At 36.0% G+C, this 22,638-nt stretch overlaps 3 protein-coding genes across 4 annotated transcripts; 2 read left to right on the top strand and 1 right to left on the bottom strand.

The window, feature by feature from the left end:
* Positions 1-933: 933 nt before the first annotated feature.
* LOC115767425 lies at positions 934-2,192 on the top strand. The gene is made up of 2 exons (XM_030711701.1): positions 934-974; positions 1,508-2,192. The coding sequence occupies exons 1-2, from the start codon at positions 934-936 to the stop codon at positions 2,190-2,192; spliced, it is 726 nt and encodes a 241-aa protein (XP_030567561.1).
* Positions 2,193-2,849: 657 nt separating this feature from the next.
* On the top strand, positions 2,850-3,679 carry LOC115767466. Of its 2 annotated transcripts, none has more exons than XM_030711770.1 (3): positions 2,850-2,991; positions 3,092-3,214; positions 3,267-3,679. In XM_030711770.1, exons 2-3 carry the CDS (start codon positions 3,155-3,157, stop codon positions 3,624-3,626), a joined length of 420 nt encoding a protein of 139 aa, XP_030567630.1. In that variant the 5' UTR covers positions 2,850-2,991; positions 3,092-3,154; the 3' UTR covers positions 3,627-3,679. The 2 variants fall into 2 exon arrangements, with proteins under 2 accessions (XP_030567630.1, XP_030567631.1); XM_030711771.1 differs by having other exon boundaries at positions 3,079-3,214.
* A 790-nt stretch (positions 3,680-4,469) lies between these two features.
* On the bottom strand, positions 4,470-5,664 carry LOC115767450 (general odorant-binding protein 56a). The gene is made up of 2 exons (XM_030711748.1): positions 5,605-5,664; positions 4,470-4,826 (listed from the first exon to the last, which is right to left on the bottom strand). Exons 1-2 carry the CDS (start codon positions 5,662-5,664, stop codon positions 4,470-4,472), a joined length of 417 nt encoding a protein of 138 aa, XP_030567608.1.
* Between the last annotated feature and the right edge of the window lie 16,974 nt (positions 5,665-22,638).

The following is a 22,638-nucleotide window of genomic DNA, read 5'->3' as shown; positions in this document are numbered from 1 at the left end:
CTGCCACACCCACCCCCAACGCACACCCGACCCCTCCCCCCAGCCACCCGCTGCCCAGCTAATGCATTTAAGTAGACAGCTCGTGGTTTCTGCGCTGGCGGCTTGTCAAAGAAAACCCACACGCGTGCTCTGTGGACGCTGCCAAAGGGACAAACACATTGATGTTTCACTAGCCTTTGTCTTGACAGACAGTCGGACATGCAGACAGACAGCCAAGCCAAGTCGAGCCGAGCATTACAGTCCGCACGGAACCGCCAACCAGCCGGGCAACTTTTCTTATTTCGCTTGTCTTGTCTGCCTTGTTAGTTGGCTCAATGAATGTGCTTTTCCATGGTGGTTGGGGATTGGCTGCCTGCGGTTCTCACATTAATGTAATTTAATTTTATAAAAACTGCGGGGGTTGTTATATATATATATATATATATATATATATATATATATATATATATATATATATATATGTATATATGTATTGGTGTGTTGGCATTGACAGTTCAGCTGTCTTTACTTTGATCTTAAAGACATACATGTGCTTGGCGGGCAGCTTCTGTTTCTGTGTTCTGTTTCAGATAATCAGCACACGTCTGTTAGCGACTTCATCAATTAGATTTTGCTTTTAAGGCTAGCCGAGTTGACTGATATCTACAGTTAATAAATATCTCACACCTTGATAACATTCTTCACATGCCTTTCAAAGCATTTCCAATCGCTCTGCCAAAACTAAGCAATTGATGTTATTTACCCACTGCGCAGTTACATTATAGAGCGTTCAAATGTAATTACCTAAGTAAATGTTGAAATTACTTTAACGAAAAAACTTAATACGCAAGCAAATGTGACGAAGATCTTATTAATTCAAATATTTAAATACCAGAAAGTATTAACAACATTTAGTTTAGTGTATGACTATGTTTCAATTACTATTTTAAGATTATGATCTGGATTATCTTGGAGTCATTATATAAGCACTGCTTGTAATTAGTGGATACGCACTCAGCTGTGTCCTTTCTAATAATATTTGTCTAAAAATTATCATCGCAGTCATTAAAATCTATAAAATTATTCAGAGAATCGCTTTACCTTTTAAAAGCATTGAGCATGAAATTCGCACTCACATTATATATATACTCTAAATACTGTTGATCCATTTCCGATCAGTGTCTATTCAGGCGTGTGAGAAATCAAGTGTACATAATATTGCAGCTATTAAATAACATTTAAGGCTTATAATTATCCGAAAAATTGGCTTTATAAAATGCCATGCGTCTGGCGCGTGAGTCTCATATACATAGTTGTTCACTGACCGCTTTTAAAGGTGCTTTAAAATTATTTGAGTTTATCAGAATTTATTTAAATGTTTAAACGAGTCACCCTGTTGTTGGCTCTCAGCCTGTGTGTCAGTGAACTTCCGCAACCGGCTTGGGTAACATAGAGTTTTTTTACGAAAGTTTCTAGAGCTGGGTTTCTACTACTCTCTTTCTTTCCTTTTCTCATAACTTTCTCTAAGACAGGCGCGTTCCGTCTCTGTTTCGCTGAACATGTCCTTGACCCGCAGCGAACCGGATGAACGAAATGAGACAATGGCTCCAGCTAAGCTAAATCAGGAGCTGCTGCAGTCGTGCATGCGCGAGACGGATGTGTCCATGTCACAGCTGAAATTCTTTCGGCTCAGCCTGCTCTTCAATGATAACAACAACGGGGAGAACGAACTGGCCTTGGCACCTGGCGACGGTGCTGATGCTGAGGTGAGCACGGGCAATAATCTGCCCGACTTGGACTATGGCAATGCGACACCATTTCTGGATTTGAAGCGTAATGAGCCGCTGCAGTGTTTTGTGCGCTGCCTATACGAAAGCCTGGGCCTGGTGCACTATGACATGATGCTAGAGGAGGCATTCCGAATGCAATTGCAGGGCCTCATGCAACGCCTGAAGCCAGAGCTGAAGGAGTGCAAGGACATGAGCAACAAGAATCGCTGTGAGGCCGCCTACAAGCTGCATGTGTGCTACAATCATCTCAAGAATCTGGAGACGGAGCAGCGACTGCGCGAGGTACTCGAGCGCAGTGAAACTGGCGGCGATCTGGCAGCCATGGACAATGAGGAGAATGAGAATGAGAATGTTGTGAGTGAAGCGGATAAGGCCAACGAGATTAGTCAGCGCTTCAGCGAAACAACGGCACAAGCAGCATAGATTCAACAATAATATATATTTAATTTACATATATATACAAGTGTGTGTGTCGCAAAAGTAAGGTAAAAGTTTAACTGCTGCAATAAAAAATGTGTGGCACGCTTTACGGCTGTGCTTGCTCTAATAAATCAAAACAAAAGTATAATTTTGGGCTACAATTGAGCTGCTCAATTGTATAAAAAAAAATAAAATAAAACAATTATCTAGGCATAAACATTTTAGAACAAATATTAACCGGCGTCCAAAGGTTAACAAACAACACATAAAACGAGAAAGTAAGAATATCTTCGGCACGTCGAAGATTTAATATCCTTATAAACTGATTCATACTACAGATGTGTAAGAATAGTGAAGCTCTTAAATGCTGATTTTAATTGAAATATCTTATAAACACACAACTTTTTGCCATATAAGAATAAGATGTCGGACCACTAGATCCGGCTGGTTCCGACAAGTTTTATGGCGATATTAGTACCCATATAGATGATGAGTGTTACATAACATACTACTGTTACTAACAGAGTGTCATAGAATAACATAATCATAGCATAATCTCTTTATGTTTCAATAGCATGTTAACATAGCTGCTATTGTTACACATCTCTAGGTATAGAATTATATCACATAGTCTGTAACATCATCCCAAAATACGTAATTCCAGCTATTTTCAGTGTGAATTTCGGCATATAGTCATGCCAAATAAATAACTAGTTTATACATCAAATTCACAATTATTAAGTGAAATGAATGCAGGAAATAAAAATTTGACGCTAGGTTTGAAATTTTAACAAGCAAAATTGTAAGCCATTATTGCGAAAATTAAAACAAAATTGAAATTTAATAACTTAATTAAAAGTATTTTTATAATTCGGTGAACTACAAACAGCTAATATTTGCAGCTTCAACTATATAAGCAGCTTGTACTAGTGCAACAAAAATCAGTTCTAAAAATTCGTAACAAGATGAAAATTCAGATATTTGTGGTTGTTTTTGTAGTGTTCTCCCTCTACGAGCTGGTTTTGGTAAGTTTTTAAATGACTTAGAACTATTTTCATAACCAAACATCACCCACAGTCGCAGAGTGCTGCAGACTTGGCTGCCTATAAGGAGAAGCAGCAGGCTTGCATCAAGGAGCTGAAGGTTCCCGACGCGGAGGCCGCACTAATCGCAGCCGAAAATGAGGTGGCCAATGCCTCTGAGGCTTACAAGTGCTATCACAATTGTCTGTACCAGAAAATGGGCCTGGTGACAGCCGACGGTAAGCCCAACAGCGAGAATATACTGAAATTCACCCAGATGCGTTTCAACAAAGCACCGCTGGACAAGATCAAGACCCAGTTGGCCAGCTGTGGCATAAGCGTTGCAAAGTCCGCCAACAACTGCGATTTTGTTTACAACTTTGAGCAGTGCATGGTGAAGGCACTCAAGGCTTGAAGGGGCAAGGCTTCAAGCGGCAAATGCTGCACTTTGCATAAATGATAAGCGAACAACGGCAATCACGCAGTGAAATCCGTTAAATAATAAAGTTATTTTACAATATTAACGCATTTGCCGCATAATCGTGATGGTGGGCACGCGCATTGTGCATTTAATTATGCAAATTGAAAATGGCAAATGAGCCAATACTTATACCCAAACTCACACACACAAATGGAAGAACTTATATAGTATATATATATATATATATGTGTGCACAAATATGTACACATAATCCATTTAAGCTGCTGGCTTATGCCCAGTCCAGAGGCCAGTAAAGCTGCAATTAAGCTGTGACAAACTGTGACGCATCCCAGCGACTGCGTGCAAGCACCCAAATGGACCATGGGTTGCATTTAACTTGCCCCAAAAGCCATGCAGTCTATCTGCACATTTTTAAGGAATAATATTTTAATAAACACATGCCCTTTTCACCACCGTGTAAGGCAAAACAACAGCAGTTGGCGGCTAATGTATAAGACTCGTATAAAACATACAGAAACATTCGCTGCCAAATTCAGTTGTTTCTCATGCTCTATATGTTAGGCAAAATGCATTTCAAAAGAACAGTTCTATGTTGTTTTCATATTTTTGCCACCAGTGAAAAACATGCTCGCCGAGCAGTGCATTTGGAAGGCAGCAAAGTCCGTTTGGTTAACTGATACACGCACACGCACATACACCCACCCTCACACACACATATACCTTTTGTTTTGTGTATTATGATATATAGTTATTATTATTGTTTTTCAATGCACGCATAAATTAATTACAATTTGTCAGCATGTGCTGGTCGCTGCTTTAAGCCTGCACCTCGATGGGCTTGAAGGACTCGAAGCATTCGTGCAATTTGGTTGCCGTATCACAGTTATTCTCGCCCTTAATGCCACCGCATTTGGTCAGCGCCTCGCGTGTCTTTTCCTCGCCAATAAGTGCGCCGAGCTTCTTGAGAACAACCTCCTCCTGGACAACGCCATCCTTGAGTGTGCCGACCTTCTCGAAGAAGCAGTTGGCAAAGCACTTGATATTCTCGCTGGGGCTCTTGAAGTCCTTGGCCTTCACCTTGGAGACCTCCTCTTCGGTCAGGTTGACCTCCTTGGCGCACTGCTCACCATACTGCTTGGTCAGAGCCTTTTGATCCTCGGTCAGCTCAATGGGCTGTGCGTTCGGGTTTGGTAATGGGTGAAATCAGATCGAAATTAGTTTCTGTATCTTGTAGACATACGTATTAAGTAGGAGCTAGCTCTTTTTATTCGAACGCACCTTTTGGATTTGAGTGTACTTTCTTTTTAAATTAACTAGAATCTTATTATATCTATATAGAAGATCCATTTACACTTCTTTTTCTTCTTTTTTTCTTTTTCTTTCTACATTTATATCACATTATAACAGTTCATTAAGTTTCTCTTTTTTCTGTAATACCCATATCTTTTGATTTTTGAGTAACTTATCTCATTTCTTCCCTTTTCTACATTTTTCAAATTTTTTCCTATCATTTTTTTCGTTCTACACCTAATCCTATTATAACAGTTCCAGAATCTTATATTACTCGAAATATTGTTCAACGATTTTCTTTACTTATCTTTTTCTTCTTTACTTCGCTTATTATTTGTTTTTTTTTTTTCATCTAATAGTTCTTAAATTATCTCTTTACTCTTTGCTTATTTTTGCTGTCTTTAAACTTAAGTACTTGTCGTTCCTAACATTTTCCACTGATCTTCTGATCTGTTATTTCTACTTACAGTTCCAGAATCTTATTTCATTTTAAATATAAATATTATTTGTTTGTATATATAATAGTAGATATCATGATATTTTCTATATATATAATTTTCTATAACTTATTTCTTTTTTCTTTAAGGGTGAGTCCCAAGTTTTTTGCTAATATTATTTCTAGCTTCTTTTACATCTCTTCTGATCTTCTATTTCTACTTACCGATGCCACAGCCAGAGCCACAAACACAGCACTCAAAGTGATCACAAAAATGGGATTCATTTTTATATTTTTGATGTACTTATGACTTGTTAGAACGCTAAAGAAGTTCTGATGCTGTGTGGAGCGGTGCGCTCTGCTTTTATAATCGAATTTTGCAGTAATGAAAGCCGGTTTATATTTTAATGGGCCTGCGGCAGTGATCTATTCAAGCTGTCGCTTTTTTGCCAGCTTGTAGTTTTATTTATCTACTTTTGTTTTAGGTCTTTTTTTTTTGCCATAATGGCAAGTACTTTCGTCAACTTCTAGCCTGCGGGCGGGAGCTATGAAAGCAAACCTTTTTTTCTTCTAGTTTTGCTTTGGCACATTTAAGACGAACGATCGAATCAATTATGCATGCAGACAGGCATTGTGCAGACGTCTGAAGTGTGGTCTCAAGATCATAAGTCTGCTTTTACCGAATTATGTTTATTTTGTCGAAGTATGTTTTGATTTTATTTCTTTTTGGGTACAGCTTTGGCGGTCGTTACTTGGCAGCTGCTTAATCATTATCGCACTACTCAATCAGCGCGACCAAATGAAAACTTTGCACTTTGCCAAGAATCTCACCCACATTTTGGACTGGGGACTTTTGAGATATATATCTGAGTGCGAGGTGTAAGTCGCATTGAAAGTTGAAATGCGCGAGGAAAAGTCAAAGGAGCACAAGAAGAAGAGGCAGTGGATGAGGAAGCTGAAGCACAAGTAAAAGACAGACGACGGCAAAGTTTTTTCATTTGAATCCTATTATTTCAACGTAGTTGTAATCTTATTATCCACGAGATGACAGCAAAATGACATTTAGAAAATTTCACGCTGTGTGAAATGTACAAAAACAACAAAAAAATACACACGCACACACACACAAAGGAAAACCAAAGCAAATACGGGAATGCAAGAAAGTCAGCAGAGCAATGCGCGTGGGTGTAGGGAAAGAGAGAGAGAGGGTGAGAGAGAGAGAGAGAGAGACAGAGAGAGAGAGAGAGAGAGAGAGAGAGAGAGAGAGAGAGAAAGAGAGAGTTGGCAATAGCTGTCGCTGATGCGTAATGCGGCTGCCACTTCTTGCTGCTGCTGCCGCTTCTTCTTCATGCGTTTCACCAAGTTTTTCCCGCTCTTGTCTGCCTGTCGCTGCTTCCCTTTTAATTTCAATTCTGACATTTGTTTGTCTGCTGTCAAAATAAAGTAGCTTTTGCTCTAAAGAAATAAACCAAAAACAAGAAAAAAAATACAGATTGCGATTGAAAATTGCCAACACTTTGCGCCCAACAAACCAACCGCCCACCCATCCACAACCACAGCCACATCCACACTCAAATAATAATAATAATAAACTAAAGCTTGTTTGACTTTGTGTAAATTCTTTGAAATCCTCACGTGGTAATCTTAATTCAATTTGTTTGCGGTTCGCTGAACAAACTTCAAAATTGAAATCTTGAAAGTAGAATGTCGAAAATTTATACATATATATATGGGACATATGCTTACCGCGATTTGACAATGTGTCCACTTCGCATGCATATGGAAAGAAAGCTAAAACTAACCTAAGCTATATTTATTCCAAATTTTTAACTGAAAATTAAATTTAAGATCGGCTTGCAAACAAATTCGACCTTTATTCTAAATGAACATTTTGTATATATTAAGAAATGTAGCATCGTAATTTTTTGAAATTTATACTTGTTTAAATTCTTTTATGATTTCATGATTCATGTCATTTTATTTTTAATAAAATAGATATTCATAAAAAAATGCAGTTTGTTCTTTTCCATATTTATTATAAACTGAAACAAATTATTAATAAAACATTGTTTTAAAATAAATTAAAGTTATCAAAAATATTATTATTATTATTATTATTATTAATATTATTATTATTATTATTATTATTATTATTATTATTATTATTATTATTATTATTATTATATTATTATTATTATTATTATTATTATTATTATTATTATTATTATTATTATTATTATTATTATTATTATTATTATTATTTTTATTTTTATTATTATTATTATTATTATTATTATTATTCTTTTATTCGGTTTTATTATTATTTGTGTTGCCATTTTATTTATTTTTTTATATATTATTCTATCATCTGCTGAAATCTTCAAAAATTCTATTATGATTATATTAAGCGTATAATATCGCATAAAATATAATATTAGACTTTAAATATTTGTTGTTAAAATAAATGTAGTCTGTTGTTTTTCGATTTTTTTTTAATCCTAATAAAAAAGTTTTCTTTTATATCAACGAGCCCAACTTTTAGCAAAAGTGTTGAATATTTAATAAATTGTTTCGGGAGAAATGATAAATTTTTTTGCCTAACTCCAAAAGTAGCCCAACTTATGGGCTAACCTTATAAAACTCATCTTGCCCATTTATGACAAATTTAAGTGTGAAGCCTGGCATTAAATGATGTACATTGCTTAGTACTTGAATTATGTGTAAAGCCTTATAAATAGAGTCATAGATTCCAAAACCTGGCCAGACATTGAGCTGTGCTTGATAGTGGGGCGAGTTGCCGAATGGCTTTTCTATAAGCTGTGTCTTGCTCTCACTTTTTCTCTCCCTCTCTCTTTCTTTCTCCCTCTCTCTATCTCTCTCTTTCTCTCTGTCTTAATCTATAAGCAACAGCAGCTGTCTTTTCTTCGCCTCTGCCCGCCCAGCCAGCTAGAGACCCAAGTCGCCTGCTAAGCTACGCTAGAAATTAAGTACAATTTTCATTTTAAATTAAGCTGCCAAGGCTGGCGGCCACCCGCACGTTGCCCCCGCTGTCTGCATTTACAGCATTCGACGTCATTAATCACCACAGGAGCAGCAACAACAACAACAACAACAACATTATCAACAACAAGTCTGGGCATTTGTCAGAGCCTTTTGGTTTTACTTTGCTCTGAAGCATTTTCTAATCGTCCAAAAACCCAGCCGAAAAACTTGTGCAGCACATGTCAGAGGGCGCCCCATGCCGCTCTGCCCCCTTCTGCTATTGCCCCCCGTCCACATAACTATGTAAACTCCAATTTGGTAGCCACCTGTCTAAAAGGGGGACTTCCCCTCTTCCTATTTATTTTTTTGTTTGTGCTTTGGAGAAAAATGGTCGCTAAATTTGCGTGAAAAGGCAAATAATTTGAAATTCCCGCGGGGTTCTAAATAAGTAAATTTAAATTGCATTTGTATGCGTTAAAAATTTGTTGCCTTTTATTTATACCTATATTTCCACTTTTATTTTACGGTTTGTTATTGTTGTTTTTTTTTTTTTTTTTTTGTATTTTTGTATTTTTTGTTGGCTGAGTGGGGATTTTGGTGGGCACCACAACAAGTTTCTGTTGCTGCTGTTATAAATTTGCGTGTCAAAAGCGACGCGGAAAAGCTGATTTTTTGTTGATGTTTTCGCATACGAATGCAAAGTTCCGACCGAGTACCATTTACTACGTATTCCCCATTAGTTGCTCCTCAACTACGCTTGTGTGTGTGTGTGTGTGTGTGTGTGTGTGTGTGTTTGTGCAAATGTTAATGTCCTTATCAGCGCTTCAGCATTTTTACATGTGTCCCGTTTGAAATATGCGGCACTGTTTTTCTGGCGCTTTGCATGCGGTCGAGTTGAGTTCGGTGGTTTTATACCCTGTAGCAGAGCTGTTGAGCGGTATATTCCATGTGCAGGTGATGTCCAGTTGAGGCAGTCAAGGGTTTGAATGAAAACACATTAACTTATACATAAATTATAGTGGTTTGGCATTCAGAAACAAACAAGTTATTTCGATTTTTCTATTACCTTAGGTTTCAGGTTTCTATTTCTATGAAATACCTATTTACCAGGCACATAAAACTAGTTTTTATATTATAACAATATTTTCTTTTTAGAATTTTTATCTTTAGCATTTCTTCAGTTGTAATATATTTTCCTGTTTAACAGATACTGCTTTCTACAAAAATACATATTTTTTTTAATTTGCATTTGTTCTTGTATAAATAAGATGTTAAATAAGTATTTCCGTAATCTTTGTAATGAGTTTCATTATAACCATTTAAATCAAGTAGAGCTCCACGCTCAAAGTTATATTTATCACAAGCAAGTTTCATTCAAACGTTTTTCGCGGTTTTTCCGCACTTGTGGGTGCGGGTTTTCCGAAAACTCCGGCTTAGCGTGCATCTTCATAACATAAAGTAACTACAGTGAACATTTAGGCTTCCTAGCTCTTGGGTTTTGAGCTGTGTATTGTTCAACAATCAGTCAGTCAGTCAGTCAAGCATAGTTTTTAGCACATTTTCAGCTTTATATGCAAGCTTATATCTTAATCAGGCATTACAGGGCATATTGAAAAGGAGTTTACGAATTTAAATCGTCCGGACTCGTACTTTTTTGTGTGCTGCTTCCGTTGCAGTTGATGTCAAGTGTCAAGTGCTGGACAGTTGAAGTTATTTATTATAACGACAATTACATAGAAACCGATGTTGGTGGTGCTGCTGGTGGTTGTGGTGGTGCTGGTTGTGGTTCCTGTTGCTGTTGCTGTTGCCTGGCGGTTCACATGTTGTCAGAGCGTTTTGCCCTTTGTCAATAATTACATTTGTGTTAAATGCAAATTAGAAAATGCCACGAAAAGTCCGCTGAAAAAGAAGTGGCCATAATGTGTTTTGTCGTACGTTTGTTATGGCTGCTGCTGCTGCTGCTGGCCACGCCCACCAAAAACGCACACACTCACACACGCATCATTTGCGAATGTAATAAAATTGCAAGGCAGCAGCATGAGTTACGCCCACATTTTGCACAGAAAAATCTCTTACGCCAACATTTCGCTTTTGTGTGCATGTGTGTTATGCTGTCACTGCCCCCTTTTCTGCAGCCATTCCCCCGCTGCCACCCGTGCCTGTTTCAGTGCCCTTTCTGCATAGCAAAGAGAAAAATTTGCTAATGTAATGATGCTTAAAAGTGTTTCAAAGTATTTCTAACCATTTGCCATGTTTATTTTTATTTAAATGCCAACATGTGCGTGTGGGTTTGTCTGTGTGTGTGTATATATATACGCATGTGTGTGCGTGTGTTTTGTGAGTCTGTCTTTTGGCTATTTGCATTTCTCTTAGTGGGCGTTTGATTGAATTGAAAATGCTTGCCAAAAAATTTTCTCCCATTTTCCCAGCTCTTTCTTTCTTGTTTTCCTTTTTTTTTCGTCTTAGCTTTGCCTTTGCTTTTGTCGCTGCTTTGTGCGCTGTTTCACTTAAGGGTTAAAGGAACTCGCACATAATTTGCTAAATGGCTTAAAGTGTGAGCTGGGCACAGCTTTGAAATCCCCAAACCAAGCCCATGACAAATCAACACAAGAGATCTGATGCAAAAGAACGTTTGCTAAAATTAGAATTTAATAGAAGTTGAATTTAGTTTTTTAAGTAATTGGCTGATGACATAAGTTACTCGGTCCCTTTTCGGTTTCCGTTGAAACATGTTACAAAGCTATTTATATATAATGAAGTTCTCCTTATTGGCTGTTGCATTAGGTCCATTATATTAAAAAATGTTATAGAAGAAATAAATAGAAAAATGCATAAATTTAGTCAGAAATACATTGATAGACGTCCCAACCAAGAAAATAACCTAGCATTAAATCAAATAGAGAATAGTCTAGTATTAGGAAGACTTTGGTAAAATCATATTCTGGATCTTCCGAAGGATAAACCTTTTTTAAATAACTCCAAAAATAAGATATACAGAAAATTTAGTAGGCTTTCTTGCTAAATAAAGTTAAGGGCCAAAATGCTATTAAGCTCGGCTTGGCAAAGTCATGGTATTATATTTTTTTGCTGATCTATATCGTAGGGTAAGAAAACAAAATATTTTACATTCATTTAAAAAAAAAATGGTGTATTTAAATTTGAGCGCAGAAATAAACTAGAGAAGATTCCGTCCCCAAAATTGGATTCTGCACAAAAACTCTAAAGCTGGAAATAGAAAGTTTGATTATAAATAGAATCATAATTTCTTGAATACATTTCTAAAAAAGCCAAGAGCTCAAAATATTTATCAATGAATAATTGGAATTTTTGCATTAGAAAATGCAAAACATAAAAATTGAGAATTCTCATCATCATCTATTTAGGTGCAAAATCAAAAATAAATATTGAAAAACCTCGTGTTTTGACAGGGTTGTGATAGCAAGTAATTAAAAGTCTTCTGTTTAATTGAGTTCTTGAGCTCTGTTATCTATTTCTTTTATATGCACATTCCGGGGGCTAAGTATGCTCTTTAGCCTTTTCTCATTTATTTTGTCCCGGCTCAATGCCAGCTGTTTCAAGCCCAAGTGCTGTTGGTTTCATTAGCTACATTTTTCTTCTTTTTTTTTGGTCTGTGGTGCGTAAGCTTCTCCATGCGCACTTGTATTCACATAATACCATATGCTCATATCCATATCCGTATCTAACGAGCGCATGCTGCGCCACTACAGCCACTATAATATGCCAAATTAAAACTTTAACTAGCGCGCCGAGTGTCCTACAGCGTTAGCGTCAGCATAAGGAGCAAGTGCAGCAGCGGGAGCGGGAGCAGCAGCGGCGGCTGCAGCAAAGCCGGCGACACACTGTCATCATTATCATTAACAGACGCCACGGTTCGCACCTTCTAGGGGCAGTCGTTCCCGTTGCCGTTGCCGTCGCCGTCGCTGTCGTCGTTGCCGCCGCCTTCTGTTTCCGCTGACGCTGCTGTTGTGGCGCTTATTATTGTCGCTGAAGTGGCCGCCATGAGCAGTCGCTGCTGCACTCATTCTGTTGCAACCACGCCCCTTCCTGCAGCCCCGTTACTAAAAGTGACAACGCCCGAGCACATGACGGAGGCGCAGCTTCCGTTGCAGTTTGTTTTTTTTTTGTTCACGCTGCGCGCAGACGGCTTAGCATAAGTATCTCTACTTGTGTGTGTGAGTGTGTGTGTGTATGTGCGTGTGTGTGCGTGTGTGTGCTGACGTGTTTTTATGAGCTGTTGGCATAAAAAACAAAATGCACGCGTTAATCTTTCTAACAAACCAAGGCTCTATGTCGCTGTGTGCTTGTATGAGCGCGTGTGCGTGGCAAGGTTTATGTTGCAAATAACTTTGCTTGCACTTTGGACTAACATAATTTATGCACTAGCATACCGTACTTAAACAGTGGGCGTGGCCAACAGCCAACACCAACACACACATTTATAATTACATGCTTAGGATATATGGCCAGCATTATTGCCGAGCACTTTTCAACATAATGCAACTGCCGAGTATATAATTAAATGCTGCGTTGCAAATTAAGCGAATCGCAAGGTAAAAGAATTTATTTTATTTTTTAAAGAAAAACTAAGTTTTTCGCAGAGGTAAAATACACTGTTGCATATGTGTGCATAGGTATTTTGTCTAGGTATAGATTAGCCTAAATATAATTTGTCTATTTTTTATTTACATTTAGAGTAATTTCTCTTAGACAAAGCTGAAGTTATAATATAAGATATCCAAAGGGCCTTAATCAATTATAAGCTAATTGCGATAGATTGTTAATTAATTAAATAAATAATAATAATATTAATAATAATAATACAAATAATAATAATAATAATAATAATAATAATAATAATAATAATAATAATAATAATAATAATAATAATAATAACAATAATAATAATACTAATTAATTATTATATTCAATGTCTCGCCCACTTCTTACATATATGTACCCAGATTTTGGATCGTATCTTAACTCTAATGTTTTAAAATTTTTTTTTCGATAAAGCAATTTAATTTTAATTAATAAATTTTCTTATTAAAAATTTAATTTGTTGTATCTAATTAACTTGGCTTTTAATTTTTTTGAATTTTTCAAAAGAGCCCTTTTTTATTTCTAAATTTATTATTAATTAATTAATTTTTTCTATTAATTTATTTGTTAATATTTTCATTTATAAATTAATATTGTTATATCTAGCAATTTATATTTATGGAAATAAGTTGGTTTTTCATGTTCAACCCATTTTTAAAGAATAATTGCAATTAAAGAATAATTTTATTTTCGTGTTCAACACTTTACACAATAATATATCCAATTATATTATTTCAAAGAAAATAATCTTTGCGTCCTTCATAAGACAAGACCCTTGGTTGACTTATATCTTGTATCTTTGTTTCTTTATTGATATAATGAGCTAAATTGCTTAGTTCTCATTGCTAGGCAAGACAAGAAAGATTTGGCATTTAAAAATCTATCTTTGAGCAACAGCTCTTACGGCAAACATGTTAAGCAATTGGTCTAATATTGTTATTAAATTGCAAACGGCACAGTGCAAAGCACTATGAGGAAAACGTTTCTCAACCAAAGCTGATATATTTATCTTATCTCAACTTTAATCACACCTATTTATAATATGACAAACTGCTGAATCACATAACCAAATATTCGAATGCCTTAATTCTTTAAGCCCCAACAGCTAAAGCTATACACAATATGCACTTGCCTCTAACAATTGCTCGTTTGTTACCATTGCAATTTTTTTGCAGATAAGATTTGGATCTTACCGGCAATACAAGTACTCTTAGTCGTACTCCTACTCGTACTCGTATCAGGCATAAAAATGACGGACTTCTTATCAAGCTGGCAATGAAATGTTGGCACCCAAACCTCGAAGCATTCTACAAAATACTAAAACACAATTTGGTCGAATTGTACCTAATGCTCTCTGTTTATATTTTGACTCAATGGATGGGCGCATGCGTTGCTTAGTACGCAAACTGGACGCTCGACTAGCATGTGGCGCCACTGTGCGGCTCTCTGATAACTTGCGCTCTCGCTTTTTGAGTATCGCGCGCTCTTTCCCTCTCTTGTCTCTCTCGCTTTGCCAGCTGTTGGCACGAGTTAAGCTCGTGTATTTGCCGCCTCGGCGCCTTGAAGCATGCTTCGGGTTTTATATATATATATATATATATATATATGTATATATATAGTTTTTTTTTTTTTATTTGGTTTTTCCTTAGCAGCCTCGTTGCCTGTTGTCGTTCAAATGCTTTGGCTTGGTAGACGAGCGGCGCGGGGGCGCGTGGGGCAGCGACATTGTGGCTGTTGTTGTTGTTGTTGTTGTTGTTGTTGTTGCTGCTGCTGCTGTTGTTGCCTTCAATTCAATTTTTCGCCAGCTGTTGTGCTTAATTTGAACTTTAAGCATTTTCCTTTTGGCCGCCGTCGTTGTTGCCTTCCTTGCTTGGCTCGTCCTTTTCAGCGCATACGGCATTGTTGTTGTTTGTGTTGTTGCTCGCTTGACTCATTGTTGTTGTTTCGGGCATTTCCGGCTTTAACGCTGCGGCGACAGTTCAATGCGTATGAAAAACCCATTGGCATCGCCAGTTAGCTGGCCCCCATTGTAGGTCAGCCTTTTAACCGCTAATGAAGACTTATACCAAAATGAGCGCTACTTGTTACGGGTTTGCGTCCCGTCTTCTGCTCCATTTTTTTTTTTGGCCGGGTAATGCACTTATTTATAGGTAGTATATTGTAGCGTTGGATTCCGTTTCAAATATAGCCAGTTGACAGTATAAATAATGTGTTCCTTTGCCAAAATTTATGGCACTTGTATGTCTTCTGGTCTGCTCCAACTTGACTGCTATAAATTAAAGCGGTGTAGGTGTGTGGGTGTGTAGAGCGCGCCCACCCACACATGTGCTGGGCAGAATTCGACACGCAAGGCCACACATACCTACACACACACGCATACATATATATAATTTATATATGTATGTTTATAAAAGTAACCGCTGCGTAAGCGGCTTTTGTGGTTTTAAAGTATTTAGGCATAATGATTAGCCACTCATTAATTGCTGAGGCCACTTGATTTGACTAATTAAACAGCTGTTTAACAACCACTTTTACTTTGTATTCATTAACAAACCTCTATCTTTATACTTTATTAACACATTAAAACTACATAGTGATTCTTTTCTAAATTCCATACGTCGTGTGAGCGCTCGCCTTAGAGATATATTCTATAAAATTGTGCAGCAAATGCAAGGTCGTGGGCCATGGCCGTGCCCATGTCCATGTCCATGTCCATGTCCGCCATGTGGTGGGCCGCCATGCCCGTGTCCTCCATGTCCGTGTCCTCCGTGTCCTCCATGTGGCGGTGGCATTTTTTTGACTAAACTTTCAAATTTTTGACTTCACGTGCGTTACGCGCGAGCTTCAGGTGCTAACTAAGCCCTCAGATAACTGACACAAAAACCATATTATGAATTTATACCCGACATATTTCACGATAAGCCTTATCTAATCTTAAGTCGAATATTCTCCTAATCAATATAACAAATATTTGGGTACATATCATGAGTAATAGCAATTAAGCATGTAAATATTTTTAGTCATACACAGTTAAAAGTTTGGAAAACCCTGCTAATAACTGACTTTTAGATAAACCTCAATAGATAAGAAATAATCAGAAATGAGGTGTCCACTTTTATCTAAGTTTGACTAATAATTGTATTATTCTTAAATATTTTCTTGTTTGAAAATTTTAGCAGTGGAATATTTATGTGGAATATGATAATAATAACATTATATATTTGTTTTTGCTTAAAGCTGCGGCCATGTTGACAAATAATATTTCGACACTCTAAAATTGTGACAAATTTGTTTTCTATATTTTCATATTTACATTCTGTTGTTCCACATAAATATTAATGTTCTACAACTTCTTCCTCTCCCATCGTATGAAAAAAATTATTAAAATTATTGTAAATAAATCAAATATTAATTAGCAAATATTAATATGCAACAAAAATCTTAAATAAAATACATATATATTGGAGAAATATATATTTAATAAAATTGCTTTTAATTTTTGGTTTTAACTATCCGGACTTCGAACCAGCTAAACAAATATTTAAAATATAAATTAAATGAATATATATAATACAAATAATTCTACTAATAACGAAAAAAGTAAAAATTCTATTACAAAGACCTCAAGTACTCGATATTTTTATTGAATACCAGATTGTCCCCTAATGTTTCTATGCCCACATTCCAGGAATATCTGCAACATATTTTTATTAAGAAAGAACTTGAGACCTTGTAAAAGGCATTGGTTTTGTTGTTTAATTATTTTATTTCTTTAATTATTTATTTATTTTTGTAAATGGTTGAATATAAAAATCAGTTTTCATTTGGTATAATATTTAAACTATAAAAAAATGCTTGAGAGCTTAAGAACAATTTCACATAGTAAAGTTATATGAAATCAAATTGTATACATAATTTGTATATGGTATTCCAGAGATTGGGTTATGCTACATTAACGAGGTTGTGGTCCAGGTCCATGATGATGCGGCGGTGGGCAATAGTGCGGTGGAGGAGGTCCATGGTGATGCGGCGGCGGTGGTCCATGGTGATGTGGCGGCGGTGGTCCATGATGATGCGGCGGCGGGCCATGGTGATGCGGTGGCGGGCCATGGTGGTGCGGAGGCGGCGGTCCGTGATGATGTGGTGGTGGAGGTCCGTGCGGGTGCATTGCTAATATTTGGCCTTGAGCAATCTCTAAATGCGAACGACTGGAGTTACTTTGCTCAACTGAACTCACTTAACTAGGTCTGCACAGTTTTATAATATTATAATACACTTCGTATTTTTATGGTCTTGAGATAAGACTTATCTAATCAATGCGGGTTTCTCGCCCTAATCAATTGTTTGTTTATTAAGCTGGCTAGTTAAGTTTATGTCATGTTTATTAGCAGCGTTTAATAAACAAGCGAGTTTGTCATGAACAGCTTGGAGTCATTTTTTTGTTTTGGAAAATCCCCGTAAGAGGTATTTTTTAACATGATAATTGATAGAACGAAAATATTTTTAAAATCTATTTTCAGTTATTAGTAAGGCAAGGCGAAAGTGTGGGAAAACTTAACCCAGAGCGGCTTGAAAGTTTTTAAAGGACTTCGGAACGACGATTATACTGGTTCTAAAATTAAATAATTTGATTAGAATTTAATTCGTATCAATTAAGTTGGCAATTTAGTTTTAAAACTAAAAAATAATTCTTGAATAACAGTATTTATATGCCAGTATATATATGCCAGCTTCAGTTAAAAAGGATTCACCCAAAAAAATTTAATGAATAGCAGAATTTACATGGTATATATATGTATATACTGTACATACATATATATCATTTATATTTTAATTTTAAGTTAGATGTATAACTGTATATTTATCAACAATTTTTTTTATAAAAGGACTTAAAGTAAGAAAAGAATAAATAAATAAAAAGCATTTATATATATCAATATATACTTCTAGTTTGTATTGAAGTTGAAAATACAACTCAATCTTCAGTATATTAATATTTTTAAAACTAAAAATAAACTAAAAAAATACATGAATTCTAATATTTATGTTCCAGTATATATATACCAGTTCTATTTTGGAAGTAACATGAAAATACAGGTTAACCTTTTTCAGTTATATTAATATTTGCATTTAAAGGTTCACACAACTAATAGATACCAGATAAATACCAAAAGATATACTATTTTTGAATTTTAATTGGAAATACAGTTTTATATTTTTTATTATAATTTATTACATTTGTTATTAAATACCAGTATATATACCAGTATTTATCAGTATTTGTATATCTGTATTAATATACATATATCTATGTGCAGGTATGCATATACCTGTATTTATGTCCCAATGTATAATGCCGGGAGTATAGTATTTACATACCGGTATTTATTCACTAGTATTTATATACCGGTACTTACATACCAGTATTTATATTTATATACAACTTTTTTTGAAGTAAGTATGAAATTTAGGTTTATTTTTTATCAACATATTTGCATTTTGATTACAGAACTCAAGAAAATACATATATAAAATTATTTATATGCCAGGAAATGCAGTTATATATTCTTTTACTTATTAAAGGACTCGCAAAACTAAAGATAAACATAAATATAGTCCTAGTTGACAATACACTGGAGTTGGGTAGTTTTAATGGGGATGGTGTGGAGGTCCTGGCGGTCCATGATGATGAGGCGCTGGAGCCTGATGCGGTGGATTCGGCTTGTGTCCATGATCGGGACCATGTCCATGTCCGCCTGGATTATGAGCTCCTGGTCCGGCTGGTCCATGTGGTCCTGGTGGTGGTGGCATTTCTTGCACTTAAAGCCGTTGAAAAATTTACAAGTGAAATGTTCGCTATTCTGCGGTCAATTCAACCCTATCGATTTGCCAGGTTCATTAGATATTTATATATCATGGCAAAGCTTTTTCGAACGCCAGTTAACTGTCAAAGTTGGAAAAGCCCGTGAAAGTTGGTTTTTAGCCTGGCCTCGTACTTATATAGATAAACTCGAAGGTGTAAACACTTGTGTGAGGTAGGTGAGGGTAGGTTATTATCAGCATTGTTAAAGAGACGATTAATCATTGTTTAAGTTTTTCATTTAATGACCAATATTTTTTCTTTTCTTTTTATATTACATTTATTCGCGTTTCACATTGAAAAGTTTACTTTGAGGAATATTTACTTAATATTATACTTACTTAATATACTTACTTAATAATATTTACTTAATATTGAATTCATTCAAGAAATTACGTGGCGTTGGGTCCACAGAATAAGGTTGAACGCATTTGTTATTATTGAATTGTTCATTTATAAAAATGAATTTTCATTAAACTTTTCAAATTATTTTATTTTAAATTTGTTGCTGGAATTGCAACAGGGACTTTCCGCTTGATGTGCGTATTTCAGCTTTGAATTGAACCTGCGATTTTCCGCTTGCTATGCATACTTCAGGTTCAAATCGAACCGGCGACTTTCCGCTTGCTGTGCATATTCAAGCTCTTGCAGTCAAGTCAATCAGTTACAAACATTTGCATTATAAAGATTATCTTTAGTATCCATTGAGAACATATTATATTAAATTTTATACTTAATTTAAAATCGTAATTTCCAAGGTCTAATTAATTCCAAAATAGCACATGCATATCTTAGCTTTCTTTTCCGACTAAAAGCTATCATATATAGATGCTGCCTATAAGTATGCAGCACATACGAGTCTGCAAAGCGACTGAGTGCACACATTTGCCTGCTTCGAGATATTTGCTCGCATGACCTGACCAACTAACTAGCAAAACTATAGAAAAGCGAGCGAGAAAAAAAAACATGCGACCCACTTGCTAAACTCTCCAGACACTCTCCACAAAAACGAAACCCAAAAGAAAATAAGTAGGAAAAATAGAAAAAAAAGGGCAGCGGATTTGGCTTTTTGAATTCAATTAATTTTATCTGCATCAATTTAGCCTTTATAATCGCATCAGAGTGCGCCAACTCGCATAGCACACATACTCAGTCAGAGCAGCAAGAACGAGTCACGGGCGAACCAACCGATAAAATCCCAAAAAAAAAAAAATAGTAGAAAAACCCCACTTGAAAGAGCCGCTGTTGCTCGTAAAATGTATAAAGTCATTGCAAAAGCCAATTTGTATATCAGCGACGGACTACGATGGAGGCCCAACGATTATCAAAATGCGAATATGGCACAGGGCGCCGGCCAAACTTACTTAAAATGCCCTTAGCTTACGGGGTGGGTAGCTGGGCTGGGATTGGGTTGGGTTCCGGGCTCTGGGCCTGGGCCTGGGCTCTGCCGCTTTCTTCATGGCAACAATTACATTTCACAGATTTACGTTTCGGGGCGCCTTGGGTCGCGTGTGTTGCATGCTATTAGTGTGTGTCCTTTATTTGGCTTATGGAGCTTACATTACCGCCAACTTCTGGGACCCGGTCCGGGGGCACTGGGGTACCGGGGTAACTGGGTAACTGGCTTTCGACTGTCGCTGATGTGTGCCGTCTAAATATGAGAATGTTGTGTGAAAATGTTTAAAATCCACGCGAGCTTTTCAAGCGCAAATGCTTAGCACGCCAGTAGACGTGCACAGTGCCGTAGGCAGCGGAGGGGGTTCGATTTTTAGACTTAAACAGCTCCACACTTGCAAACAAGGAAACAAGTAAAAGGAGACAAAAGGAGATATTTCCCTTTGGAACCTAACGGAGTTTTAAAACTAACCTTAAAGAATAACTAAAATGTATATTTATTTATTTATAATATTTTGGGTATTTGTCAATTAGTTTCCTTAAATTTTTTAACATTGTGGAATTTTCCTATGAGAGCTTATAGCTATAAATCAATCCATTTTAAGGAAATGTGTTAAAGAGTAAAATTGAAACATCTTTGGAAATAATATTGGCTTATATAAATATTGGGTATATTACATTTTAAAAGACTTATTAATATCCTTTTAATAAAGAAATGTTTGAAACTTTTTTATATTTTCCACTAGTTCACAATAGCTAATATATATAAATAAAAAAACTATGTTTCTAAAATAATAATATTTATTAAAATAATAAAAGACATAATAATTTAAGACTTTGATTAGATTATTTTGTCTAATAATATATAATATATATTATTTGTCATATAGGGTATGAAAAAGTATATCAAATATATCCGGACTCGATTATTTTTAACACAAAGCAAATGAGTTGAGAGATTAAAGAAATTAAATATATAGAATAAAAACTATGTAGTTTCTTAAGTATTTTTCAATAATATTCTTAGAAGGTTTTAATTTAGAAAGTTTTGACATTAAAAATAAAAAACAAAATGAAAGCCATAATTTTGGAAGACTGAGGTTTTTTATTAATTAATTAATTTCTTATATAAAATATAACTTAACTTAAATGGGGTCTGAAAATATATGTATGGAATGTCTGGACTTATAAATCGATTTTTTTTAAATAAATTGTTGAAAGTAAAATCGACATATTTAGCTTAGTAATCTTTTGGGAATTTTTAAATGAAATTTTTAGGTCCTTTTCATTAATACATTTTTTAAAATTTTTGACGACGTAAATTAGAGCTAACAACTAATACATATATGGTTGTTTTTTTAGATTTTATTTATATTATATTATGGAAAATCTGGACTTTTAGCTTAAGAAGCCCCACTGCAACCTAAATGCCTGCCTAAGCCACTGGACATAACAGGCAGCAGTTGGGGGCTGGTTGGCAGAGTTTAAGGCGTGGTTGGCGTCCACTTTTGCATACCACAGCAATGGCGTGTGAGCAAGAACAACAATACCAACAATAAGAGCAAAAAAAAAGGAAGTAAATAGTGGAAAAGGCATAAATAATAGCAAATAATACGGCGACAATGCGCACAAATTTGCCGCTAAAGTGTAGTCATTGTCGGTCTCGGCCTGTGTGCGTGAGAGAGCCAAAAAGAAGGCGGCAACAGCGCGGGTAGACTTAGGTGGGCCTGGTCACACTCGAGTTGCCATTTTGCATGAATTCGCTATTTAAATTTATTATACATTAGATTTATGTGCGCGTTGAGTTGCCCCTACCATGCATATATGACGACGCCTACGACTCTTAACACTTATCATTGGCCTTTTGTGGTCGCTCTTGTGGCTTTAATTTCACTGTGTTTGGAGTGAGTTACATTGGGGAATTACCCCAACTGAAACCTAGAGCTGGGTGTGTTTTAAGTGATTTCTTACACTTGGCTGAGCCACTGGGCATGCACAATTATTATTATGAAGCCAATCGGTGGTATGGTGGCTCGTGTGTTTGTGTGTGTGTGTGTGCCACTTCTGTCACATGACTTGCGGTTGAATATTATTATTTGCTTCTTTTTTAAATAATAATATGTTTTCTAGCCTTGCGTGGCTCACAACTGGTTGGTTGCAAGAGGTGCTTATGTGAAGTGTGACAGAATTCAAAGTTGAAACGGAAACGGAAACGTGCACGCCTGTCCCACAACACGCAGTCCTTGGTTTGTATAACGAATTGCGCTGCTTCGATAGCAAATATATGATTATCGCTAATCCAACATCGGTTATATGAAAAATAAATATTGCTTTAATATTTACATTTTCCAATTAGATGGCATGCAAGCAGAAGAGTTGCCATATGAAAGCCTATCAAAAAT

The sequence above is a fragment of the Drosophila novamexicana genome, unplaced genomic scaffold, assembly GCF_003285875.2.
Source record: "Drosophila novamexicana strain 15010-1031.04,08,12 unplaced genomic scaffold, DnovRS2.1 tig00001395-arrow-arrow-pilon, whole genome shotgun sequence".
Lineage (NCBI taxonomy): Eukaryota > Metazoa > Arthropoda > Insecta > Diptera > Drosophilidae > Drosophila > Drosophila novamexicana.
This window is presented reverse-complemented; position numbering and strand designations above follow the sequence as displayed.